The sequence below is a fragment of the Cryptomeria japonica genome, chromosome 8 (genome assembly GCF_030272615.1).
Source record: "Cryptomeria japonica chromosome 8, Sugi_1.0, whole genome shotgun sequence".
In the NCBI taxonomy this organism is placed as follows: domain Eukaryota; kingdom Viridiplantae; phylum Streptophyta; class Pinopsida; order Cupressales; family Cupressaceae; genus Cryptomeria; species Cryptomeria japonica.
In genome coordinates this window covers 149,757,552-149,773,182 of record NC_081412.1, presented here as the reverse complement: position 1 = coordinate 149,773,182, position 15,631 = coordinate 149,757,552, and the positions used below count along the sequence as shown (strand labels likewise).

At 39.1% G+C, this 15,631-nt stretch overlaps 1 protein-coding gene across 2 annotated transcripts in view; it reads left to right on the top strand.

Annotated features, from left to right (window-relative positions):
• LOC131031558 (uncharacterized) overlaps positions 1–15,631 on the top strand; it is a 90,951-nt gene that overhangs the window by 55,131 nt on the left and 20,189 nt on the right. For both annotated transcript variants that reach the window (XM_057962705.2, XM_057962704.2), the window contains one exon: positions 8,924–9,051. In XM_057962705.2, coding sequence (XP_057818688.2) covers positions 8,924–9,051 — 128 coding nt within the window. The remainder of the gene's footprint in view (positions 1–8,923; positions 9,052–15,631) is intronic.

Sequence of the window (15,631 nt, the reverse complement as noted above, 5' to 3'; positions counted from 1 at the left end):
TTTGCAGGTGGAGCAAAAGGACAAGAAATTATTGGAGGCTGCACACATGGTCAAGAAGGCACTCGAGCGACAACTGACTGCTGAGAAGAACCTCCAGCTCCACACAGGACGACAACCTTCTTCTTCGGCCACGACAGGGATGCCTCGTCCCTCTCATAAGTCTTAGTATCTTTTGTTTTGTCGTTCTAGCTCCTGTTTGTTCTAGTCGTCTGGAAGACGACTACTTTTTGGGGGGGAGGGGCTAATAACACATGTTAGTTTATAGTTGTTTGGGGTGTTTATGTTTTGTTATGTATGGGTTGCCGAGAGGTTCCCGTGGGGTGGTTGGTAGTTGGCAGGTTGTGACGGTTGGCAGCCTGGCCAGCCGTCGGGTCTATATAGTGTGTGGATAGAACTTTGACAAGTTAGCATTGTACTGACATATTTGGAATGCAATAAAGATACCATAATTCTGCCATATCTGTTCCTGTAATTGTTATCTATGCTTTAATATACATGAGTGTTCTTGTTACATGACGTTGTTGGTACGTGTGGAATATTTCTATTTATCCGTGAGTTTACCAACCTCATCGTAGGGACTAAACAGCCATTTTATTTGGACGTCTAGCGCTTTCATGGTCTCCGAGTCCACAACATTTGCATAGTAACCCCATTTTGTTTTTGGTTTCTATGGCATTTTTGTAAAATGTCCCCATTCATCACATTGCCGATGTTGTATAATGGGATAACCTTTGGAGTCGTATTGTATCTAATTTCAACCTCTCCCTCTTTGATTTGGTAGCTGCCCAGAGATGCATTCATGTTATCTTGTGGCTTTGGTGGTGTGAAATGCTCTCCTTTTGGGCTTCTGCTATTTAGATTGTAGGGGTACTCTTTTATTGAACGACCCAAAATGTCTTTGCATATTTGCAGTGGGGATTTTCACATAGTTGAAGGAGTTGTATATAAACTTGAAGAAATGTAATATAATGTAGAGGGACTATCGTAGAGATTTTCATATCTCAAGACAGGTTGAGGACGGGCATAGAGATGCGAACAATATATGAGTGGTTGATACCCTAGAGCCACAAAAGTCAAAAGTTTCAATGGGTTGGCAAACTATTATTGGAAATTCATAAGAACTTTTTTGTTATTTTTGTGCCATTAACTTGTTGTATGCTGAATAGTAGGTTTGACTGGACTATTGCCACAACCAAGACGTTTGAATTCTTGAAAAAGGTGATTGAGGATTTTGTGTTGGTGCTCATGGATTTTGGCAAGGTTTTTCAAGTTGACTGTGATGCCTTTGGAACCACAATTTATGCAGTTCTGTAATATGCCTTGCTGATAATTATGACTGAATATTTAGGAAAAGCATAAACCCAACAGCATAATCTTATTATTACACCAACAAGGGTTTTGCAAGCAACCAACGATAAATACAGTTTAGGATCCAACTAGAAATTATGCAGCCAATTTTAGATCAGATCTGAATAAAATATGAACATATTAAGGGAAGATCAGGCCAAAATTTGTAAGTTATTAAATAATCTAGTTTAGGAACACAATAAACTGCGGATTCCTGTATAGTACAACTATAACAACTTACAAGAACAGCTAGTAATAAATGTTTTTTGATACAAACTGAGGCTAATATTTACCACAAACACATTGATAAACTGAAAACCTCTTATTGGACATTATTGCTTTAGACTAATGGAGTGAACTGGGCGGTCTGCTGCTGTAGACTGTATCCCTGCAGGCTGCAAATTCTGTGAATTTGTTGTGCTGCAATTGGAATGATGCTAATTTTTATGGTTGTACTGTTTGTTGAAATTCTTGAAGTTCTGAGCAATTCTAGAGGTAGAACATCTACAGAAATTGAATGGTTTACATCCCTGACTACTATTTGAGATGTTCAAGGCTTTTTGTCCTTGAATCTTCAACAATCCTTTGGGCTTTTGTCCTTTGGATTGAACAAGTATTCAAAACGAGAATTTGAAGAATTGTGAACTGAATGAATGCTTCTGTCAGTCTCCACTTGTTCAAATAGACTCCTACATCCTAGGGTGCCACATCCTTTCTACCCCATATTTTTTATTATTATATCAGATATGACAGGTTGGTGGCCACCTTTTGGCCAATATTTTAGTATTTTGTCAGATATTACAGGCTATGACAGATTGGCAGCCACCTTTTGGCTCAATATTTTAGAATTATGTTAGATATGACAAGCTATGATAGGTTGGCGGGCACCTTTTGGCCCAATATATTGGTATTATATCAGAGATGACAAGCTGTCAACTTCTTTTTGTTTTGTTTTTTTAAATTTCATTTGTTATTATTTTTTATATCTTTTGGCTACCTATAATATTTACAATATTTTAATATTTCTTTTTCCACCTTATTCGGAAGGGGAACATGACAAGTTTCGAGTTGAGAAGGAAGGCCAATCACATTCTTCAGCAAGAAGTTGAATAGTACTAGGATGTATTTAGTGTATGACCAAGAATTTGAAGCCATTGTTCAAGCTTTTTGGAAGTGAAGGCATTATCTATTGCTTAAGGAGCTTGTACTATACATAGATAATTGACCTTTGTGGTACATCAATAGGCAAGTGGTGCTAAACTAGATGCACGTGAGAAGGGTAGACTACTTGTAGGGTTATTCCTTTCTGTTGAAGCATATCTTTGGCAAGTCAAATCAAGTCATGGATGCCTTAAGTAGGAGGCTTGTTTAGTTATCCATGATGACTATAGAGTTAGTGGGCATGGAGGAAAGGAAGGATTTGTATGTGGTAGATCGAAATTTTGCAGAAACATGGAAGGTCAGATGGAGCCATGGGCTGGAGACAAAGGCCCATTTGCAAGTTACTTCACATAGGAGGGGTAGTTTTCCTAAGATAGCCATTATGTATTCTGCTTATTTCAATGAGGGAGAACTTAATTAAAGAGTTGTATACTGGCAGATTAGGAGGCCACTTTAGTGTTATTAAGACATAGGCCATGCTGGAAAGGAGGTATTGTTAGCTTGATTAGTACAAAGATGTGCGTATGTTTGTGGAGAGACAATGAATGTACCAGAATACTTTGGGAGTGGCACAAAACACTGGGTTGTACAAATCACTTTCCATGCTAGATAGACCTTGGGAGAGCTTCTCCATAAACTACCCTTGGATTGTTATGAATGCAAAGAGGTAATGACTCAATTTTTGTGTTTGTTAATAAGGTTTTAAAAATAATGCATTTCATTCGTAGAAGGCAAACAAGTGATGTGTTTAAGGTGATGAATTTGTTCTTCAATGAGGTGGTGTGGTGGCATGAGATGGTTTAGAGTATTACCTTAGATATATGAATCTCCTAGCCAATTTTGGCAAATACTATGGAAGAAGTTGTGGATGCATTTGAACTATAGTTCAATGTATCCCTTAACAGCTTATTGAGATGTTTGGTGGGAGATAAGTCCACACAATGAGACTATGTATGGGCAACAAAAATTGTGTGTGTACAACTTAATAAACAGGTATACTGGAAAGTTGCTATTTTAGATTGTATAGGAGATATTTTGAGGAAAGCTACTAATCCATTGAAGGTGTAAGGCTTCTCGCAATATGTGTGGGCTATGCATGTGAAAATCAAGAACCAATGCCTAATACAAGCACAAACAAAAGAGTGTCAAAGGATGAAGAGTTACTCAAAATAAGAGTTAGTCATGGTGCACTCAAGGGAAAGGATATTTCCCTGAGGAAACATATAATAAATTGAAACCCAAGAAGATTGGCCAATGCAGCTTTTTGCTCAAATTTCCGAAAATGCATATGAAATTGAGTTGCCAAAAGGGTTGGATATCTCCCCAACATTCAATGTGTTTGATCTTTATCCTTTTGCTTTTCAAAATTATAAGACTAAAGGATAAGTATTGCCGCAAGAGAAAATTGATTGGAAAAGGTAGATATTGGCTAAGCAACATGACAAATTAGTATAGATCTTTGATGAGTGCTTTGTAAACAAAACTCGACAAAGGGAGTGCTAAAAAAATCTCATTCATAGGAAGGCTAAGGAGCTAGAAGAAGATTTATGGATCACTGGAGTTGAAGGTCATCTTGGGTGGTCAAATCAATTGTCCTTGCAATCCATTTTGTGAGGGCCAGGCTCACAAACATTTTTTCTAAGATGTCTAATGCAAGAGCATCGTAGAGATCAATCAGTTCCCTTCCGTTTAGCTGTGGTTTGGGAGTTAGAGTAATTTACAGTGTTACAGTGAAGACCTTTGGTTGTGCATTGGTGCCACATATAGGTACACAGGTTGAAGTAGACTTTGGCATAAGTGTTGACAAACAACCCTTGTGGAACTGAAGAGTCAAGCATACAACTTGCTGAAGAGTGAAGTATATGGTCAGATGGAGGTAGTGAAATACACTGTTAGCTAGAGAGAGAATAAAGTGTATGATCAACTAGAGAGGGAAGTGTATGATTGAATAGAGAGAGAGGGGGAGTGTATGATTGAATAGAGAGAGAGAGAAGTCGACAGTTGGCTGGAAGCAGAAGCATCAAGTTTCTTGAAGTTTTGTTTACAAGACAAATGGTGCAACAAGATTGCCTTTTCTATTATCTGCATATTATAACAAGACCAAGAATCAACTGCAACTAGTTTTCATGGCTGAAGAAGAGAGAGTGTACAACAGTCGAGAGCTGGAGTTGAGGTCTAGAACAAATTGATTCTCAGGCTGTGTTGGTAAAATGGATTAGATTGTACCACAAAGTCTCTCTGCGAGTAAGCTGAATATTCTTGTCTAGGCAGTGTAGGTTGTTTGGCTTCCATATAATTTTGTGTTGAAATATGTAGCTAGAATCGAATTCTAGTTTAAGTTATTCATGTAATTGGGCTGGGCTCCATTGTAACTTATAATGATAGGGCAGGCCCTATTTGGGCGTTCAACTTATGGGGCAAGACCTATCAAATATGTAGCTTGTAATTAGATCTTGACCTATATAATTGTAATGTGTAAAACTCTTGGCATAATATTCTTGCAAGCCGACTTTGGGAAAGTTAAAGGGCTAAGTCGCCTATAAATACAAGGCATCAATCATTATTCATACACATCTCTCACTTAGCGAATATATCCTATCAGTGAACTACTTCTGTGATCAGCGAAGTACAATCAAGATCAGCGAACTGTTGCATATACAAGCGAATTATATCTGCACTGGCAAAACCGTCTAAGGCAGCGAATTGGAGTTCTCAAGCTGGGCGATCATCCTCAAGGTTGAGCGAATACCATCCTAGGCTGCCGAGCTTGTTCAAGGGCTTGTGAAGTATGTCAAGGCTGCCGAATTCTGTCTCAGATTGACAGTGACCTGCATATACACTCTGTCTTCCAGATTCAGATAAGTTTTGCTATAGTTGATGTGTGCCCTAGAAGGATTAAATTGTAATCTGGTTCTGCGCTTATTAGTAATCAGATCTGAGTTATTCTTGCTGGGTTTTTCACCTCCAAGAGGGAGGTTTTCCCAGGGTACTGCTGTGTTCTTGTGTGTTATGCTGTTATGTGCTTACTTTACCTTGCATTCTTATTTTCTGCTAATTTCTGCTAATCTGATTACCAAAAACTAACATTTTGGAGTGGCCAATAGGATGTATAAATCTTCATTGTTCTTGTGATTTCATTGTGTAACTCTGGGCAATTATTAGCAATTTAGCCTATTGTTCATTTGACCCTCTAGTGGTTTGTGTCAAAAACCAGATGGAAGAAACAAATGATTAGCTTCCTCTTCTTCTTTGGCCAAAAGTAGTTACAGAGAGCTCTTGATAGAGCACACACAATACTCATCTTATTGTAACACTTGCTTCCCTATATACCAAATAAGTTCTTTCTCATACAGTCTGGCGAATTTGCTAACTCTTCTCACACTTATATATCTACAGTTGAAACTATGCATCTCACAAATAGATCATTGAGATTGTCAAATATCTTTGAAAATGAAAAGACAATTCCTTTACTTTTACTCTGCTATATGTTTGAAATGGGAAAAACCACCTCTTCTGTAAGGGCAAAACTCTTATGACATAAACAAAATTATCACCCTGTTGCATCTGATGGTTTTCTCATCTGGTCACTGTTTTCTGGTCACATCTTCTTGAAGCTTGGTTGTTTGATGAAGTGAATTTGTTGTTTGGATCCTTATGGATCATTTTGAAATGAAAATGGGAGAATATTAATAATGTCGTGGGTCTACTGATTTAAATATAGTCAATGGGAGTTTTGTTGGGAACATGCATGCAACTCAATCCAACTCATGAAACAAATAGTAGCTATAAAATCTTAACATCTTCATTGATTCCAGAGGCTTCTATATGCGTTATAGTTGTTGCCCTTTGTAATCCTTTTTGTATTTAGAACATAAAAACCACAACTACAAGGTCAAAAACCTAAGTTGCCAGTATGGGTTCAAGTATGTGGGTCAATAATTTTTTTGAAAACTCAAGCAGACTATGGCTTGTGTTATTCAGTAAAAAAGCATGATAAAAAAATAGAAAGAATAAACAAAATTAACTATAATACCAATGCTATATGCATAAAATTAGCAAACAAATAACATAGCACTCCTGTTAATTGACGATTCAAATTATGAATCATGACATATGGCATATGTCAACAGTCAGATGACATAGGTTTATGTTATCTGTTGAAAAGGAGAAAATAGTCCATTGTCATAGTCAAGCTCAAGAACTACATGAACATATAATCATATTGCTCGTCATTGGGAGCATGCATACAGGAAATTGCTCTTAGAACTAGATGCAGTAGAATTAGCAGCAGTTTGGTTGGTTAATAAATATCTAAGTGTTTTTTTGTTGTGTTTTAATATTTCTCTTTGTTTTATTTTGTGTTTATTATGAGTCATGACTTTTCTACTGAGAGTAACACTCTTCTTTTATTATGTCTTTTTAACGAGAATCATGTATCTAGGATAATAGAACTTGGGAATTACCTGGACTAGGACTAATATGTGTACTCAAATCATACTGATAATGTTTACAGACTCTCCAGGGCAGGATCTGTGTAAAGAAAAACAAATAATAACATGCATAACTGGAGGCATTAATGAACTCTGCTTTTTTGGTAGAGAACCAACAAATCATGGGCTGGCAAACTACAATATTATCTTGGGTTTGCATATGTTTGAATTAGCAAAGTCATAGTCAGCTATTTTAATGGTAATGTGCTCCTTGAGTTGATTGAGATAAAAAACAAAATGTGTCTCAAAATGGTCCAAAACAAGTGTTATGCTCTGGAGTAGTCCTTTACTATAAGGAGAAGCCATTAACTGCATATTCAATCCACTTGAGGAAACCTTTAGATATAAAATATTCAAACAAAACGAAAGAAGATTTTATGATATCATCATTGCAACTGATTTATTTGGATCTTTTGCTGTGTGGTTTGTTCAGAAATCGGACTGCTACTTGAATGTTGCTCGTTGAGCACCACTACAAGGTACATATTGACTTAAGCAAGAGGCAATTTGATTATTTATTTCTTTTTTGACTATGGACTAGTTTTGACTAGAGATAGAGATACATGCTGTTTGGACTGTTGTGTGACCTCGATTTCTCATAATGATGGTGGTGGGAGCAGTGATAGCTGACAGTCATAATGCTGAATTCTGCTGTTTCCTACTGTAACTTTTCTGAAATAGTGGAGTACGATGTGGGTGCTTGCAAGATTTCTCCTTGGTAGTTGATGCTTGGGAATCTTGTCCCAGGATAATAGTCATTAATTTTTTAATTTTTTTTTGAGTAATGCTTGAATGTTGTGAATGTGATAGTTGATTTCTGTAAAATGTCACATGACAATACTGAGACCTGGATACCGTTTGTATATGGCTGTAGCAGTTGTCGTAGCAGTTTCTGCCTAATCGTCTGGTGGAATTACACATGATTAATTAGCCTGGTTAGCATTTGTAAGTTGTGTCTGTGGTGGTTGATTCACAGGAGTTATCACATGGGCCTTTAGGAATGTGGCTGTAAATAGCCCTAATACAGTGGACACCTATAAATTATTCTAGAGAATAATGCATGATTCTGAGATTTGGATACCATTTTTATGTAGCTATATGTAGTCCCCTTGGTAGTTCCTACCTATGAATCATCTGGTGGAAATATTTGTATAATCGATTAACTTGGTTAACAGTGAACACTTGTAAGTTGTCTGTGTGATGGTTGATGCACGTCAGTTATAGCATGGGTGATTGTCCAGAGCTGTAAATTGTCCTAATATACTGCAGAATTGTAATTTACAATTGCTCTGGAGAATAATGTACAACAGAAGTTAGCTTAGATGAATGCCAATTGCCATGCATGTTACTTTAGTGTTTGGATATTTTGGCCTAGTTGGTGAAGGTGAGTTGGGTTGTAGTCCCAAATACTGAAATCTTTATGTTGATGAATGTTGCTGGATGCATACATTTGGACACGGTTTGTTTATGTCCAAGGACTAGTGGGTCCTGATTATTAATAGTGTGCAGCTTGCATGCATGTTACATTATCGTCAAGCATTATTGTTCTGTATGTCGTTAATAAGTATCTAGGTGGGATGAACTAGACAGAAGTCTAAAATTATTCAAACTTCAAGCCTTAGACACTGAAACATCATATTCTGCAAGGCAGTTGCACTATGGCTGCGCTGACCGAGAAATTTAGAGTTATTGATTTTATCTTATTTGCTGAAGTTTGGTAAATGCTATGAAGCAAAACAAATAGAGCCTGTTATTACTGGAGTAGAGTATGGTAAATTGGTTCAATCTTATTTGCAACTTTCAAATAGGAAAGACTAAATTATATTAATATGTAGCCTTAAAACATATCTATTACAGCATTCAATAAATGATTTTGGTTATTTTTTGCTACTTAATCTTATATATATGTTTGGTATTATTTTCAGGAGAAAGAGTTCTTGAAGCAGAAAATGCAGGAGCTGATGTGGTTGGAGGAGAAGATTTAATTGAAAAAATTAAGGGAGGCTTTATGGAATTTGACAGATTAATTGCTTCCCCAGACATGATGCCAAAGGTTGTGCACTCTTTGTTTCTATCTGCTCTAATACAACCCTAAACATTTTGATTCACAATAATTGAGTTTCATAGAGCTGGGTCTGTGAAGATAATAATGTGCGAAAATTTTGGGTTAAAAAATGATATATCTAACACAATATGATATTTTTAGGTATACACTTTTTAAATAAATAACATTTGAATAAAGTATAAATAATAAATCAACGTTTAAAATATGTAATTCAACATTAAAATAACATCAGAATTTTATATTTATTATTATCAACTTTGAAAACTGATGTTATATGGTGTAGTTTTTGCTATAAATTTGCTGTAGTGGTGTTGTCACTGTTCTGTTGCACAACTGTTTTTGTTTGAATCTTGCTTTTATTGGATGTTAAAAGGTTGGGCCCTCTAAAAAAACCCCCTCTCTACCTTCTATCAAAAAACCAATACTTATCTGAGACATTTTTAGAAATGACTGCCCTCATCCTAGGAAGATAGTAATTTAGACCCTCTTAGTTACGGCATACTCTAGGAGGAATCTGTGTGATCAAACACAGAATATGTTCACACAGTGTTGAACGTGCATCACACTGATGCCTCTGCATCACAGCCTTAGGCAGGACTATTCTGGGTGTACATTGTACCTCAAATTGGACACACTCCACATGCCCTTCTCCTCTTCCATAACCCACCAAACTACCTTATACCTCGAGTAATCTCCATGCCATTTCTAACTCTTACATAAATTATTTATATAATGTCTTAAGAGGTGGTTTTCAAACCAGCACACCTTAAGGACAAAATTAATTCGTTTGCATTATTTTTCTCTCAGAAGTATTTGCTTTCTATTTTTCAGTGGATAATCATTTATTTATCAAAGCTTTTCCAAAGGTTAGAAACATTTTCCCTTTGTTCCTCTTTTAACTGAAGGTCTTATTGTTACAAGATTTGTCAGGACTTGTCTAGACTCGTCGAGTCCTGAGGCATATGTTCCTCGACTGCCGACTACTTGCCAGTCTCGCCGATTCTAGGCAAGTCCAGCAAGGCAGACTCAGCCATTTTAGTTACTTTTTAAGAAAAACTTACAGCCTTTCAATGCTTGTTTGGTTTATGACACACCCAGCTGGGATTTACCAAAAAATATGAAAATGGTGTGGGCCATGAAGGTTTGTGTGGTTTTGAAGGTCTTCATTTGGGCTCAGTGGCGGGGGCTTCTTTCTTCAACCCTGCCCTGTACTATGACAGGGAATGTGCCAGGGGTGTTGCTCAAAGACCCAAAGAGGGGCACTACCCCTAGACCTTTGCGAGGGGCACTGCCCCTTAACTCCATTGGGGTGTTGCCCTTAAACCCTTATCAAACTATAAGTCTAAGCAAGTAATAGGCCAATGATTAATCATGATCATAAAATCTACAAAATGTATATCCCTTGTTGCGAATCTCTGCATCTTCACAGTCGAAGCCGCAATCAAGGATTATCTTGTTTTATACATTGGACAACTTGTTCAGTATACAAGGACTACTATAGGAAAAGTTGGTATGCTACAGTCATTGAATTGTTGAATACAAGTTAAATCATAGCTAGCAAGAAATGCCATTTTTATAATGCAAAAATGTATCAATCATACCCTGCATAGACAACTCATAGAACAATCCCATCTTTTAGTACCCTAGCTAAGGTCAAAACTAAAACATAACCATTTAACTTTTTACTTAACTGTTCCTCTCTGTTTATGAGCTTGACAACGAAACATGCAGTCTTGAAGGCTTAAAACTTCAATAATAAATTCCTTGAATATACACACCAGCCATTGAGACACGCCAATATCATTACCAGTAGGTACGGAAAGACTCTAAAAATTTATTATAATACAAACTTTAATTGTTTATAATTAGAAACCTTTCTGTGAAAATTCCTTTTTATTTTAAAATAAATTCGCAGAAAAACAAATAGGTAATTTTTTTCTTTCAAAAATCATAAAATTGTACTCTGTCATTATTGCTTACATGTGAGTACATGACTTGCCATGATGTTGGGATAAGTAATGTAGGCTCCTCTTAGCCATTGACTTATCAAAGTAGCTTCTACTTGATGAGGTTATTATGTTTTAAAGGTTTATTTATTAAAGGGTGCAAATCCTTAAAAATCTCTAAATTTCTTGGGTTTTCAATTTGCTGAGTCTGCACCAAGTCTGAGTCCGAGTCAAAATTAGCTTGCCGAGTCTGAGTCTCATGACACTGGTTTTAACATATCTTCGTTTTAACCAAAGGGACAAATAATTTCTTTAATCTTCTTCTTTTGCCAAAAGGACATAATAATCTTTATTTTTTCACTTGGAGAAAAACTCACATACAAAGATGACCCAAAATATTGTAATTAAAAAAATTAATTCATTTGTCTCCACAATAATTATTACTGAAGAAATGCACTGTGAAAATCTCATATCTTTTATTCTGCCATGCTTAACCTTTCAGATCAGTATCTCTTAGGATTGGGAAAATCCAACATAGACAGCAATATAGGAATTCTCTCTCTCTCTCTCCAGACATTTGAAATTCTGGCTCGAGGGTGATAGGTCTAAGCAATTAAAACCATGGCTTACAGAACATTACATCTTTTGTTATGTATCTTTAGTTCTACTCTGCTTTGTTCATTCTATATTATTTTGACCTGTGTTTATTAATTTTATAGAAGCTACATAATTGATGCCTCAAGGATGTGTCTATACCAAAGGGACAAATAATTTCTTTAATTTTACTGAAAGGACATAATAATCTTTTCTTTTTCATTTGGAGAAAAACTCACATACAAAGATGCCCCAAAACTTTGTAATTAAAAAAATTAATTCATTTGTATCCGAATTAATTATAACTCAAGAAATGCACTGTGAAAATCTCAAATCTTTTATTCTGCCATGCTTAATCTTTGAGATCAGTATCCCATAGGATTGGGAAAATTCAACTCATAAACATAGCAATATTTTTTGCTTTGAAACTGAGGAATACTCTCTCTCTCTCTCTCTCTCTCTCTCTCTCTCTCTCTCTCTCTCTCTCTCTACATGGACATTTGAAATGCTGGCTCGAGGGTGATAGGTCTAAGCTATTAAAACCATGGCGTACAAAACATTACATCTTTTGTTATGTATCTTTAGTTCTGCACAGATAATTATACCGATATTTATGATAGCATTGCTTAGTTCTTAGTGGCTGAAGACATTCTCATTCTTGGCGATTTCAACACCAGGACCCAGGTTGCTCAGGTACCCCTTAGTAACACGGTTGTGGACTCTTTATGCATTGATGACATTGATCCGGCTGCCTTGGGGCTTCATAGATCTTCAAATGACGCCTTCGGACCCTTCACTAAATATGGTCGGCTTCTCCTTTAGCTCTGTGAGTCTTTGGATCTTGTGATCTTGAATGGGTTAACCTGCTTCCCGGGTTCCCACTAGTTCACTTGTAGGCCTCATGGTGGTGGGGCTGTTGTGGTGGATTATGTGCTCTCTAGCCAGTCGTTCCTCCATTCCATCCGCCACTTCTTTGTCACCCCTATCCTTTTTGTGGATCATGCTCTCCTCAGCCTCTCCCTCCGGTCCGTCTCTCCCCACCTCGTCCCTTCCTCGGTCTCCCCCGCCAGCCTCCCCACCCGTACCTTGTTCCGGTTTGAGGATGGGGAACTTGACCTCTTCTCCCACCACCTCAGACATCTTCTCCCCCCCCTCTCCCACTTCTCCTCTTTAGGGTGCGCCACCCCCATGTTTGATTGCCTCTCCACTTCTCTTTGGGATGCTGCTCTGCTGCCCTTCCCCCACTTCACTACCCCCTTGCCCAACCCCTCCAGGTTGAGGAACACTTGCCCTATGAACAAAATGGTACAATGATGATTGCAAGGCCCTCCATCAGATTATGCGTTCTGCTTTTACCCATCAACACCCCTCCATCTGGCTGAGGACTTCTTACTGCCATTTCCTCTGCCACAAGAAGCACCTCTTTATTTCCCAGCGTAGGAGAATTCTTCCTGCCTCCCTCATCCACTCCCCTAAGTCCTTTTGGCGCTCTCCTCTCACCGCTCCCTTCTCCCGCTTGAGCTGGGCCACAACCATGTGGTTTCCCACACCTTTGAGCTTTATGATATTCTTGGCCAGCCCCTCATCCAAGTCACCACCCCCCCCACTACCATATTTTCACTTGCATAAATGTCACTAAAGCGGTTAGACTCATGAACAGTAGCAGAGCAACAGACGAAGAGGGATTCTAGGCTAAGTTCTTCAAGCATGGCCTCCCCATCCTGAGTTCATAGTTAGCTGATCTCTTCAATTAGGTGGTTTGTATGGGGTTTCCCCCCTCTTGGTCACACCACATTATCCATCCAATCCACAAGGTGGGTTCGGCCTTGGATCCCAACAACTACAGGACTATTATTGTTGGCCACACGTTTTCCAAGCTGTATGCCACTGTTCTTCACACTCTTCTCCCCAGGGAGCTGGACCAACATTCCATCCGCGCTAGGGGCAGGCTGGTTTCAAGTCGGATTATCAGACCATGGACCATGTCCTGATGCTCCGGGCCATCATTGAGGAGGCTTGTCACCGCTCCTCGAAGGTTTATTGTTGCTTTGTGGATTTCCGCAAAGCCTTTGATTCTGTCTCGAGGACGGCTCTCTTTGTGAGGCTTCGGGACATTGGCATCTCCGAGATTCTTTTGACTGCTATTATGAGATTGTATGAGAGGGTTCTTGGTTGTCTCAGGACTCCTTGTGGGCTTTCTGACTTAATCAGGAGTACTATCGGGGTCAACAGGGCTGCCCCTTGTCCCCTACCTTGTTCGGCATTTACATTGATGAGTTGGAGGGCTTCCTTCAAGAGAACTCTCTTGCGGGTGATGGTTGTCTCCTCCACCAGGCCTTGATCTCTATTTTGGTCTTCGCAAATGATGTTCTTTTGGTTTCCTCTCTTGATGGCTTGCAAAGACAGCTGGATGGCCTTGCCTCTTTTTGTGACTTGCGGCATCTTATAGTTAATTTGGGGAAAACCAAGGTTATGGTTTTCAATGGGCTCAAGACTTCTCATCTCCACTTCTTCTTCAGGGGCAACGAGGTGGAGATTTCATCTTCTAACACATGTTTGGGGGTCAAGTTCTTTGGCCCTCGGTTCAACATGAGACCCGCCCTCCAGCTACATATTAACAAGGGGTATGGTTCTTTGGCCCTTCTTGAGAGACAGTGCTTTCGACACCACTTCCAAGACACCATGTCTGAGATGACCCTCATGGAAACTCTTATCAGACCTACAGTTCTCTATGGTTCTATTGTTTGGGGGCCTTCTCTGTTGGAGTTTGATTCAGGTGTAAGTAGTCCATTTGTCATAGTATCATCCTTGCAGAGTTTGGGGCTCACCCCTTCAGGCTTGAGGCCATCTTTGATCTGATTTGGTTTTTGCATCGCCTTTGTGGTTTTGCTGATTCTTGAGAGGGGAGACACAGATACCCTTACCTTGCCTACTGCTCCTCGGAGTCTATTGCCTCCGTCTCTTCTAGTCAAGCTCATGGGTGGTTCGTTGAGGCCTTGACCTTTCTTGGGTCTATTGGGATTGTGATGGATTGCTTCCCCCCTTCCAATAATCTCTTGATGCCCCTCCTCATCTCCTTCCCCTAAGATAGGAGCTGAACAGGTGCATTAGGACAAACATTTATAGGTAGTACATCCACACTACTTGGGTCAACCCCCACGGGGGCCTTCGCCCCAAGATGGCTTTCTACGTGTACCACTTCCTTGATATGAAGGACGGGCTCATTGTCCACCCTTCTTACTTATCCCACCATTGGTCCCATTCCCTCAGAATCCCCATCGGTTCCTTTTGGGTGGGTTCTCACAGGCTCTGCATTGAGACTGATCACCAGTTTGACAGAAAGGACAAGATTTGCCAGTTATGCAGCATTAGAGACCGAGTCGGAGGAGCACTTCATATTTTGTTGCCCTATCTATTACGAGATCCGTGGGAGATTCTAGTGCCTTTTCAGAGACACTCAGGACCTCTCCACATTTTTCAGATTCGTGGATCAGAGGTGCATTGCCCTATATCTTCAGGAGGTCACCAGGCTTCGGGATAGCTCTCTTCAGTGTCAGCCTCTTGTGCACTCACACTCTTGTTAGCTTATCACCTCCTCCTTCATTGGGCTCCCTTCGGCTCGTGGTACCAAATGGTAGTTTGGCTCCTCTTTCAGTCATTCTAGATCCATGAAGCCTCGGAGGGACTCTTTTCAGCATTGGCCTCCTCTTCCAGGACTTCTCAGAGGTGGCCCCAAGCTCCTGCTCGTTCCACGACTTACCCTTTTGTTTGGGGGTTCTTCTCAGCAGCTTAGGTCTCTTAGGGGGGTTGGGGTTTCCCTATTGGATCCCTCCCACCCCTTTTTCTGGTTTTGTGGTTCTTTTCGTTTCCTGCTGCTTTGGGTTTTTTTTTTTTTTGGTACCGTTTGGAGCCCTTATTGTGGGCTGGGCCCTTGTGTTTGTTTTGGCAATCCCTTTGACCCCCTTTGCGGTCTTTTGTTGTACATTAATAAATTTATCTTATCTTGTTTGCTTTATTCATTCTATATT